Source organism: Gopherus flavomarginatus, chromosome 4 (assembly GCF_025201925.1).
Source record: "Gopherus flavomarginatus isolate rGopFla2 chromosome 4, rGopFla2.mat.asm, whole genome shotgun sequence".
NCBI lineage: Eukaryota > Metazoa > Chordata > Testudines > Testudinidae > Gopherus > Gopherus flavomarginatus.
In genome coordinates, this window is record NC_066620.1 from 70,463,578 (window position 1) to 70,476,269 (window position 12,692).

A 12,692-nucleotide genomic window follows, 5' to 3' on the forward strand; every position below is an offset into this window, starting at 1 on the left:
GACCTCACAATCAGGAGGTGGGTGCTAGGAGTCTTATTTAAATAGTGACTGCAGCACAGCTCTACTAAAGTGGGTGTCAGATCTTGAAGCCACAACTATGGAAGAGTGCTGGGTGAAAATGGGGACTGATCCCACACAGTTGCCCTGTAAATTTCTGAAATTTGTACGCTTCTCAAAAAACCCAGCAGAAGCTGCCTGTGACCTGGTGAAATTGGATCTAACCTGCATGAGCGGATCTAATCCAGCTAATTTATGTCATGTTTTGATACAATTAAATACCTGTTTAGACCAGCTTTGGGTAGACATTGCCTGATTCTTGCATTCTAGCTACAAATGCTACAAGCAGACTGGTGGAGCTCCTGAATCGTCTTGTTCTGCCAAGATAATATGAGAGAGCCCTAAGTACGCCAACAGTGTGCAGTTTGTCTTGCCTTTAGTTGGAGAGGGGCTTGGGAAAGAAATCTGGCAGGTGAACTATCTAATTTAAATGAACATTCGAGACTTTTTTTTGTGAAAACAGAGTGGGGCCTAGAGGGTCACTGTCTTTATGGATTACTGGTGAGGTGGACCAGCCATGAAGGCCTGAATTTCCCCCACGCTTCGAGCTGCTGTTATAACTACTAAAAACAGCTGTTTTCATAGATAGTATATGGAGCAAGTTGCTACGGGCTCAAAATGAGGTCCCATTAACCAGGCTAAAACTATATTGAGGTCCCAGAAAGAAGAGGGGCTCCAAACTGAGAAACACATGAATGAGGCCCTTGAGGAATCTAGCAATTTGTAGGATGAGAAAATATGCTATGACCTTGGACAGGAGGAGGATGTGCTGATACTTCTGCTAACTGTACTCTTAAAGAGCTTAAGGAACAGCCCTGAATGCTTTTTGATAGCAGATAGCTCAGAATAGTACAAATCGGAGATTCTATGGGAGACAAGTGACACTATGCTGTTCAGATTGGGACCTGCTTCCATATGACTGCATAGGTCAGTCTAGTAAAGTCTCTCCTGCTATGCACCAATATATTCTGGACTTCTTTTGATTGTAGTTAATAAGCTAGCATCCACACTGTCAGATACAATGATGCTGGGGTCTGGATATACGATCTGACCTTTATTTTGGGAGATCATGTCAGGTAAAACAGGTAATGTTATTGGTGGCTGAACTGACAGGCTCATTCAGGTCTGAATACCAAAACTGACTGAGCCAAGATGTGGCTAACACGACCTGCTGAAACCTGTCTGAATTTCCTTAGGACCTGGTGGATGGGCATACATCATCCCTGGAATCCATGAGATGAGAAGAGCATTGGACAAGGACCCTGGACTCAGAGCGCCCCTTTTAACAGAACATTTAGCATTACTTGTATTAATCTGACGCAAACAAGTTTACTGTTGGTTGGGTATCCCCACCCGTGTAAAATACTTTGCAGGACCGAGTCACTGGCAGTCCATTTATGGTCACCTGTGAATTGCCTGCTGAGCTGGTCTGTTATGACATTCTGTACATGTGGTAGATAAAGATCTGGTGTGATTTGGTAACAAATGCATGTGTTCCAGAGGCAAAAAGTTTCTTCACAAAGGTGGGGGATGATCATGCACCTCCCAGTCTGCTGACATAGAACAATGCTATTGTGTTGTTTGTCATTATCTGAACTGTTAGCCCACCTAGCATACGAAGACATGCTGCACATGTTAGACAAATAGCTCTAAGCTCTAGGATGTTTATGTGCAGAAGTCTCTGTGTGTCCAGAGTTCTTGGGCTTTTAAGTGTCCAGGTGAGCTCGCAAATCAAGCACAAAGGAACGAGTCACCAGCATCTTGGTAGGCAGAGGTGGAGAAATGGGTATGCCGTGATGAGGCGTCCTTCCACTAATTTAGTGATGAGAGAACTTCTTGGGTGAACTTCACTCTCCTGTCCATGTGATGTTTGTTGGGAAGATACACTGATTTCAGCCCTCTTGCATGGAGTGTAGGTGAAGTCTGACATGCTGTGTGATGTAATGCACAAGGCTATAAGACCCAGAATTCTGAGGGTACAGCTACATGGCAAAAAAAGACCCTTGGCAGTGAGTCTCAGAGCCCAGGCCAATTGATTCGGGCTCGTTGGGTTTGCCCTGTTGTATTAAAACTAGCAGCGTAGGCACTGAGCTCTCAATTATGGCATCAAACTTACTGCTGTAAGGTGGACACAGGGTGTGTAGTAGAGGAGAAAAAAGCCGAAGCCTTTCTGCATTGCAACCTCTGCTTCTTCTTTGGTGACTCTGATGATCTTTGTGGGTTGTAATAAGAAGTGGAGGGTATTTGTGTAGTTTTGTGACCTGGCGTGCTTTCTCCTAGGGGCTGTCACATGGACTCCCAAAGAATGGAGATTCTCTCTCTGATTTTTAAGAGAGCTCAGGGCCTCAACTGCTCCCTGAACCTCCTTCAGTATTACTGAATATTGTAGCCATGAAGCCCTGCACATGGCAAAGGAGGGTAGCAACTAACTGTGCTCTTATGTAAAACACATCTAATGTCACCTGCAGTGATGGATGAGCTACCAACTGTCCCTCAGGTACAACAGACTCCTCCCTATGTTGTTGAGGGAGTTTCTTGATAAATTGTGACACCTTGTTCCATTAAAGTAATCACACTTTGACAGGAGCAGCTAGTAATTTGCAGTGTGCGTCTGCAGGCTTGCTAAGGGGCAATTGTTCCTGCCAAATAAACTATTTTTTATCTTTGTTTTTTTGAGTCATTTTAGGAGATGATCCTGGAATTTTGGACCTTTCATGCACTCAGGACATTCAGGAACTTGGTGAGTGTGAAAATATTCAAACCCATTGGAAGGGACTTGGGTACCACAGATGCTAGGGTCTGCCATTTTTTTTCCTGCTTCTAAAAGGCCTTTGTTAATGGGCACAGCAAAATGCAGAATGTCCAGTAAATAGTGCAGGAAAAACCATACAACTCCACAGGAATTTCTAAAATGTGCGCCATGCAATGGCTGAGTGGGAGAGAAGGACTCTGTTGCCTGGTCTGATAAGGAAGAGGAGATTGCTGCTGGGATAGGATGCACTTCAGTCTGCGTGTATTCTTCCTCACTTTCCTGCTCTTCCTTGCAAACAGTGCAAGTGTTAAGCCATTCTATGAAGTTTCATAGGGGAGGGAGATCAAACTCTAATAAGGGGAAAGGGGTGACTAGAGGCAGACTTCCTCACTGGATGCATACCCCAAGCGTCTCACTAGAGCCAATATTGCATACGGTAGGGGGTAAGAGGCTGGGGTCATGGGGGTGGATGCCAAGGTCAATATTCACCCCGAGATCCCATAGGTCTGCATTTGCAGTGATAGCTCCTAGATTCCCTGTATGTCAAATAAGGGTCATATGAATAGGAATAAGGTGCGTGGGTAGGAGGTGCTCCCTCTACTGTGCTCTGAAGGGGAGGAAGAAAATGAATACACTTCCTCTAGCAGTAGGACTTCCTTATCTGGAGTTCTAGATGAACTTGAGCCTTCCCCCAGTACTGGAGCTGAAGGGCTTACTCGTTTCAGAACAGCAGTGGTAGTTGGTACTGAGAAACAGGATACCAACAGCTGAGGAGAGGAATGGTGATTCAGGCTGCACTGTGACCATAAGATTGCTCAGTAATGGACAGAATTTCAGTGCTGAAAAAGTTGATGCCGGGAACACCTGCACTGCAAAGATCAGCACCAGAGTAATGGGCACTCGTGTCATCGACACTATGTGCACGAATGTCAGTATTGAGAGCAGTATCAGGTGAAGTACAGGCTAATTCCTGAGACAGTATCATGTGTGCTTGGTGACCACATTTGGGCAGGGTATCAGAGGGACCTGATATGGACTGTGACCTACCCTCTGGCTGAGTATTCTGAGGTGACATATGTCTTGATTTCACTAGGTCCCAGGGAGGGCAACACAGGTCTCTGCTCACTGAGGGAATGACGTTCCTTCCTATCACTTTCAAATCACTGGTGGAGAAAAAGACCAAGCTGTTTTACTAGCTTAAGTAGACGGATGTTTAGGTTCTTCAACGAGTGAGCATGGACGCTCAATCTGAGACACAGCTCACTGGAGTACTGATTGAGGATGCTTATTCAGGCCTGGTAGGCCCCTTTTTCCTGCAGTTCTGAGGAGGCTCTCAGAGAGCACTCCAGAAGAAGTTTAAGACAGGCCTCTCTCACCTTCTGTGTCCTCTTGGACAGGGAGTGACAGAATGAGCTTTTATCAGGGCTATGCCTCTCTTCAGGGCACAAATGGCTTCGTGAGTATTAGCAGAATACTCATCACGGCGAGGACAAGTTTTGAGCCCTGGGGACTTTGCTTCAGTCATAGAAGCTAAATCCTAGTACTAGGTAAGTCCCTAATACTAACATAAGCTTTAACTACATTGTTTTAACTAATTTTAACATACTAATTTAAATAGTAATTTCCATTCCTGTTATTTTGTTTCTTGTTTTTGTTTTATCTGACAAAGTAAAATATTACCTGAATCCTTTTAATTACTTGTTTTCTACTGATTTAGCAATTTATTACTATTAATATCATTATTACTACTTTGATGTTTACTATGCAATGCCACCTACCAACCAGTAACTCAGATATTAATTCATTATATATTAATATCTATTAAGGTAATAATTATTGCTTATTATATAAAATAGCCTCATGTGAGCAACTAAAATGAAATAATTTTATATTAAGTTAGATGGTGGGTACAAGTAAAGATCCTTCAAGTATTTTTAATGTGTAAATTCTGTTATAATTAAAAACAACATAGTAATTCTACATTATTTGTACTTAGCCTTCCTGCCCAAAAAGAGAACTCCATCTTCCATTACAGGAGCAAACATTTCTGTTCTGCAACATGCAATTAGAATATTCAATTAATCAAGAAATCTGATTGAATGAATATTCCCATCAGACCCACTGAAACACTGCCATCAATAGGTGACCATTAATGAAATCTCATTCTTAACTTAATAAAAATGATGAATATTTTGTAATGGCTTATCAGAAGATTTTCATATGACATCACAGCTAATAAACTGGAAACATAATATTTTAGAATTGCAACATTTTTTTACAAATATTAATGAATTAAACGTCACAATAGCCATGTGAAATAAGTATTCATACCTTGATTTTACTGGGGAAACAACGACAGAAAACATAAGAAAAGTCACCCACGTTAGTTTCTGGCATAGCTGGACATCAAAAACTGGTCTCTTGACTTGTACTTGTGGCTTAAATATGGGTGAGGAAATTTTGCACACAAGTGGGAGCAGGGCTGATGAATTATATAATGCAGAATACAACTTTTTACCTGGACATGATGGACAACATTGTCCTGGATGTATGGTAGGGTTGCCACAGTTAGGTACAGGGCAGGTGATCAAGGCACACATCTCCCGTCCATTGTGACAATAACATTCTCGGCAACCATCATGCCAGCTCTCCTCTTTCTCATGACGATGCCCATCCATTGACAGGCAAGAGCCTGTTTTAACTGGTGGCATAACAGAATCTGGTATCTCTGCATAAAATGATCAGAAAATACGTGCCCTGGTCAAAGTGTTGCTTAGAAAAAAACAGTGCATACCTTCATTAGATTTGTTTTCAAAGGGTTTATTTTTTAGTTATTATTATTAGCTATTCTTTCTTTCTTGCACCCAGACTTAGAAATATGGTCATCCTTAGGAGCACTTGAAACAAGCCTCTGCATGGTGTACCAAGGTGAAATGATCATGTATGCCGTGGTTTCTTCCACAAGAAAGCCAGTATTCACTTCTTTCTACTGATAATGCACTGGTCATAATGAAACAGAAACTGAATTTTGATTTGGCATGTCAATGCTGATAAAAACAACTTTGCACACCTTTATGACTACGAGACAATGTGCTTTGCTTGGAATATCTTTCGAGTTGAATTACAATGGGTTGGTGGTCACTTGCTTGGGCTTCCGAGATAGGCATCTATTGCTGCTCATACAGCAGTGACAGCAAATATAAGATTACCCCAGCAAAGTGAGGGCAGTATCACAGAGCAATGCTCATAAGGTTGAATTAATCCCCGGTGTAACTCCATTAACTTAAATGAAGTTACATCAGGGATGAGTTTGGTCCATTTCTGCATACTGAGTTCCTGGGTTGATCCCCTACACCCTCAGCCTTTACCCTCCCATTAGGAGGGAGGTGACCACAAGACCACTGCATGAGACCCACCAGTCTCTCTTCCAGTACCTCCAAGGATGAAAACAGAAGATCTTCAGCTTCCTTTCTTTTAATCTATGACAGGGGTGGCCAAACTGTGGCTCGTAAGCCAAATGTGAGCCACACTTCAATGGTAAAAGAGCACAAGCCACCTCTGCCTCTCCATTCTATACCTACCAGACTTGAGGGGGGGGAGGCGGGGAAGAAAGATCAGGACATCTGCCCTTCGGTGGGGTGGTGGGGTAGAAGCTTCTGTCCTGCGGGGAGGAAGGTCTCAGGGCTTCAGCCCTGCAGAGTTCACCTGCTGAGGTTTAGGGTTCAGCAGGAGTGGGGCTGAAACCCCGAGTCCCGGCTCCTGGCAGGTGTGCTCCAGGTCTCAAATGTCTGAAGACTGTCATACGTGGCTCGGAGGGTGAGTAAATTTTGGCCACCCCTGGTCTATAGGAAGATATGATTCCAAAGCACTTTCATGGGAGCTGAGGACTGGGTCCAGCATTCTCCTCAGAGATGGGAGAGAAACGGTTAAGAGAACCCTGGCATTCTTCCTCTACTCTCAAGATGATAGTCTCCCCAAAGTACCACCTGTCTCCCTCCTCCACTGGAATATGTTGACACTCAGTAAAGCGAGTAATGTAGCATGGAAGCAGGACAGGCAATGGGGGTAAAGAGAATAAAAAGGAAGTGGAGGATTGAGTGACTGAAGAAAACCTTGGAGAGGAGAAAGAAAGAAAGAAAGAAAAGGAAGAGAGGCAAAGGAAAGGAGAGATGGCATAAAAGAATAAAAGAAGGATTAATAAACATTAGAGGGAAAAATGGCTGTAGGAAAACACTTCATCTCAATCCTTTTTCTTGATGGAGGAAATGGTATGATAGGCTAAATACTAGAGAGGAAATTAAAAATGAAGGCAGGAAGAAAAGCAATGGCAGAAAACATAAGCAAATTTATTAGCAGAAAATGTAATATAAAATCTTACAATGAATATAATTTCCTATATATTATATGAATTCATGGTAGTGGACAGTGTGACATGAGCAGTATTTTCATGAATGAGGTATGACCTTACATACTTTACAAGTGATAGGCTGAAAAGAAGCCACAAGAGATTTATGACAGGTCATGCTAGTGAATGAAAATATTTCACATAACACTGCCTGATACCATGAATCTGTTTTTATATTTATTTGGGTTGTTTTGGTTATCACAATATGTGATTTATTTTGAAGAGAGTTAGTAAATGTTGAAAATTGTTTTGTTCCTGGATTGTGCTGCCTGGTGGGTGAGACTATGACAGTTTGTGTTGCTTTTATTAGTTAGTGGATTGGGTAACTTTTTTTGACCTGGCTCCTGTGGGTAAGATAGACAGGGATGGCAAAGACTTGTACATGCCCTTCATGACATTTGATGTTGCAGAAGGATTCAGATTCTGGGTTGGTTGGTTCTAAGGATTTAAAAAAAATAAGTGGTTGTGGTTGTAGTTCTGTGACTGGCTTTGGGCTGGGATTTCTGTGATCTGACTTGCTTTCAGGTTTTACTGCTGTAACACGTTTGCATGAGAAATTATTTGTGTTAAATAACTTATTTTGGTAATCTCTTGCCTAAGTGATAGCTGCAATTTCTGTGTATTTCTTGTAGCCCATTTTCAGTGTTTTTTTCTGCTTACAATAAAAGAAAACAGAAGTGTGAAAAGGAATGCTGGATATTTTATTTTTATTTTTGCAGCAACTGTCCTTTTCTGATAACATCTAGAGCAGTAATTCCCAAACTGTGGTGCATGTACCACTGGCGGTACGGTAAGTAAATTGGTCTGAAGTACATTAGCAGAATAAGAATTCACTGTAGCTACACTACTTAAAGTAGTACAGCAAGTAGTTTTGAGATTTAGAAGCCGTATACTAAGTCTTAAAAGTCTGAGATCCACTGATACATAATGTGACAGGGAAGTAAGATATTTCAAAATAAGGAAATAGTGCATATACCACCCGGTGATACTTTGAAAGGTATACTGACATGTGAAGACCTTGGATGTGTATGAGTATCCTCCCCCAAGAAATTATTTTGGAAATACCTGACACCTGACACAATCTGGAATATTCCAAATGCGAGCTCCAGGTATAAGTCATTTCTAGTGGTGGTGATTTAGCATTCTACTTCAGTCACAGAGTTTAAGGCCAAAAAGGACCACTAGAAGATCTAGTTTGGCCTCTTGTACATCACAGGCAACTAACAGCACCCAGCACCAGCACCCTAAACCCAACAACCAAAATGCGACCAAAGTAGGAGACTAGACTTAAAAACCACAGGCAGAGAATAGGAAGGACGAAGGTCCACCAGTATGCCAGGCCCCTACAATGGGAGGGAAATGATTAAATGAGATGTATCCACATAATCCTGTCACATGACCTGCACTTGCATGCTACAGAGAAAAGTGAAAAAAATCACAGAGTCACTGCCAATCTGAGCGAGGGGAAAATTGCTTCTCGACCTCACAAATGGCGATCAGTTAGACTCTGAGCATGTCAGCAAGAAACAGCCAACCAAGCACCTGAGAGAGAGAATGCTCAATGCTACCTCAGAGCCCTGGTCCTCCCCGCCTAATGTCCCATCTTCTGCTGTGGCCATCCCTGACGCTGAGTTCCTGGGTTGACCCTCTACACTCTCAGCCTCCCATTAGGAGGGAGGTGACCACAAGACCATTGCATCAGAGCCACCACTCTCCTGACCCCTGCTGGTGGCCATATGAAACCTGAAGCATGAGCTTTAGGAACATAAGACATAAACCAGAACCAAGACTGTTGAGCCCTGTCCATTACCGTCACAAGCAACCCCATCATACAATTGCACTCATAGGTTTGTCCAGCTTTCTCTTAAAATTAATTAAGTTGTTTGCCCCCACAACTCCTATTGGGAGACTATTCCAGAACCTCACTCCTCTGATGGTTAGAAACCTTCTTCCAATTTCCAGCCTGAATTTATTCATGGCCAGTTTATATCCATTTGTTCTTGTGCCAACACCATCCTTTAGCTTGAACATCTCTTCGCCTTTCCTGGCATTTACCCCCAATGTATTTATAAACAGCAATCATCTCCCTCGTCAGCTTTTATTTTGCTAGACTAAACAAGCCAATCTCTTTCAGTCTTATAAGATAGGCCCTCCATTCCCATGATCATCCTAGAAGCACTTCTCTGCACCTGTTCCAGTTTGAATTCATCTTTCTTGAACATGGGTGATCAGAATTGTACACAGTATTCCAAATGAGCTTTTACCAATGCCTTGTACAATGGCATTTATAGTCCTCTCTCTCTACTGGAAATGCCTCAACTGATTCATCGTAGAATCACATTTGCCTTTTTACCAGACACATTGGATTGGTGTCTCAGTCTTCTTGTGATCAAGCCACACAGCCAGGTCTCTTTCTCTAACTTCCAACTGATGAGCTTGGTACAACTTGATACAGGAGAGAAGGAATCACCCCCAACAGTTAAGGAGGCGAAGCCTCGTACCCCTAAGGCTGGGAGGTCTGCTGCCACCACTGATAATAAGAAATGTAGGGTAGTGGTGGTTGGAGACTCTCTGCTGAGGGGGACGGAGACACCCATCTGTTGCCCTGACCGTTCATCCCGGGAGGTATGCTGCCAGCCAGGGGCCCGTATCCGAGATGTTACAGAGGCATTGTCGAGGATTATCCGGCCTTCTGACTACTACCCCATGCTACTCATCCATGTGGGCACAAATGATACTGTGAGGTGTGACACTGAGCAGATCAAGAGTGACTACAGGGCTCTGGGAGTATGGGTAAGGAGTTTGGAGCGCAGGTGGTATTCTCTTCGATTCTTCCTGTCGAAGGTAGGGGCCCAGGCAGAGACAGATGCATCGTGGAGGTGAATGCCTGGCTGCGAAGATGGTGTCGCCAGGAGGGCTTTGGCTTCCTCGACCATGGGATGCTATTCGAGGAAGGACTGCTAGGCACAGATGGCGTTCACCTTTCGAGGAGGGGAAAGGCCTTATTTGCGCACAGACTGGCTAACCTAGTAAGGAGGGCTTTAAACTAGGTTCGACGGGGACAGGTGAGCAAACCCCACAGGTAAGTGGGGAACAAGACCTGGGAGATGGGTTGGAAACAGGAGGGAGCACGGGCTATAATGGCAGAGAGAAAAGAGGGTCAGGGCAAAGCAGGGAGGCAAGATCAAACCAGTATCTTAGATGCCTATATACAAATGCAAAAAGTATGGGTAATAAGCAGGAAGAACTGGAAGTGCTAATAAATAAATATAACTATGACATTGTTGGCATTACTGAAACTTGGTGGGATAATACACACGACTGGAATGTTGGTGTGGATGGGTATAGTTTGCTCAGGAAGGACAGACAGGGGAAAAAGGGAGGAGGTGTTGCCTTATATATTAAAAACGTACACACTTGGACTGAGGTGGAGATGGACATAGGAGATGGAAGTGTTGAGAGTCTCTGGGTTAGGCTAAAAGGGGTAAAAAACACGGGTGATGTCGTGCTGGGAGTCTACTACAGGCCACCTAATCAGGTGGAAGAGGTGGATGAGGCTTTTTTCAAACAACTAACAAAATCATCCAAAGCCCAAGATTTGGTGGTGATGGGGGACTTCAACTATCCAGATATGTGTTGGGAAAATAACACCACGGGGCACAGACCATCCAATAAGTTCCTGGACTGCATTGCAGACAACTTTTTATTTCAGAAAGTTGAAAAAGCTACTAGGGGGGAAGCTGTTCTAGACTTGATTTTAACAAATAGGGAGGAACTTGTTGAGAATTTGAAAGTAGAAGGAAGCTTGGGTGAAAATGATCATGAAATCATAGAGTTTGCAATTCTAAGGAATGGTAGAAGGGAGTACAGCAAAATAGAGACAATGGATTTCAGGAAGGCGGATTTTGGTAAGCTCAGAGAGCTGATAGGTAAGATCCCATGGGAATCAAGACTGAGGGGAAAAACAACCGAGGAGAGTTGGCAGTTTTTCAAAAGGACGCTATTAAGGGCCCAAAAGCAAGCTATTCCGATGGTTAGGAAAGATAGAAAATGTGGCAAAAGACCACCTTGGCTTAACCACGAGATCTTGCGTGACCTACAAAATAAAAAGGCGTCATAAAAAATGGAAACTAGGTCAGATTACAAAGGACGAATATAGGCAAATAACACAGGAATGCAGAGGCAAGATTAGAAAGGCAAAGGCACAAAACGAGCTCAAACTAGCTATGGGAATAAAGGGAAACAAGAAGACTTTTTATCAATACATTAGAAGCAAGAGGAAGACCAAGGACAGGGTAGGCCCACTGCTCAGTGAGGAGGGGGAAACAGTAACGGGAGACTTGGAAATGGCAGAGATGATTAATGACATCTTTGTTTTGGTCTTCACTGAGAAGTCTGAAGGAATGTCTAATATAGTGAATGCTTACGGGAAGAGGGTAGGTTTAGAAGATAAAATAAAAAAAGAACAAGTTAAAAATCACTTAGAAAAGTTAGATGCCTGCAAGTCACCAGGGCCTGATGAAATGCATCCTAGAATACTCAAGGAGTTAATAGAGGAGGTATCTGAGCCTCTAGCTATTATCTTTGGGAAATCATGGGAGACGGGGGAGATTCCAGAAGACTGGAAGGGGGCAAATATAGTGCCCATCTATAAAAAGGGAAATAAAAACAACCCAGGAAACTACAAACCAGTTAGTTTAACTTCTGTGCCAGGGAAGATAATGGAGCAGGTAATTAAAGAAATCATCTGCAAACACTTGGAAGGTGGTAAGGTGACAGGGAATAGCCAGCATGGATTTGTAAAGAACAAATCATGTCAAACTAATCTGATAGCATTCTTTGATAGGATAACGAGCCTTGTGGATAAGGGAGAAGCGGTGGATGTGATATACCTAGACTTTAGTAAGGCATTTGATACGGTCTCGCATGATATTCTTATAGATAAACTAGGAAAGTACAATTTAGATGGGGCTACTATAAGGTGGGTGCATAATTGGCTGGATAACTGTACTCAGAGAGTAGTTATTAATGGCTCCCAATCCTGCTGGAAAGGTATAACAAGTGGGGTTCCGCAGGGGTCTGTTTTGGGACCGGCTCTGTTCAATATCTTCATCAACGACTTAGATGTTGGCATAGAAAGTACACTTGTTAAGTTTGCGGATGATACCAAACTGGGCGGGATTGCAACTGCTTTGGAGGACAGGGTCAAAATTCAAAATGATCTGGACAAATTGGAGAAATGGTCTGAGGTAAACAGGATGAAGTTCAATAAAGATAAATGCAAAGTGCTCCACTTAGGAAGGAACAATCAGTTTCACACATACAGAATGGGAGGAGACTGTCTAGGAAGGAGTATGGCAGAAAGAGATCTAGGGGTCATAGTAGACCACAAGCTTAATATGAGTCAACAGTGTGATACTGTTGCAAAAAAAGCAAACGTGATTCTGGGATGCATTAAGAGGTGTGTTGTAAACAAGA

At 42.9% G+C, this 12,692-nt stretch overlaps 1 protein-coding gene across 6 annotated transcripts in view; it reads right to left on the reverse strand.

The window, feature by feature from the left end:
- CRIM1 (cysteine rich transmembrane BMP regulator 1) overlaps positions 1–12,692 on the reverse strand; it is a 321,806-nt gene that overhangs the window by 33,734 nt on the left and 275,380 nt on the right. For all 6 annotated transcript variants that reach the window (XM_050950291.1, XM_050950290.1, XM_050950288.1 and 3 more), the window contains one exon: positions 5,328–5,537. In XM_050950291.1, the coding sequence (XP_050806248.1) occupies positions 5,328–5,537 (210 nt within the window). The remainder of the gene's footprint in view (positions 1–5,327; positions 5,538–12,692) is intronic.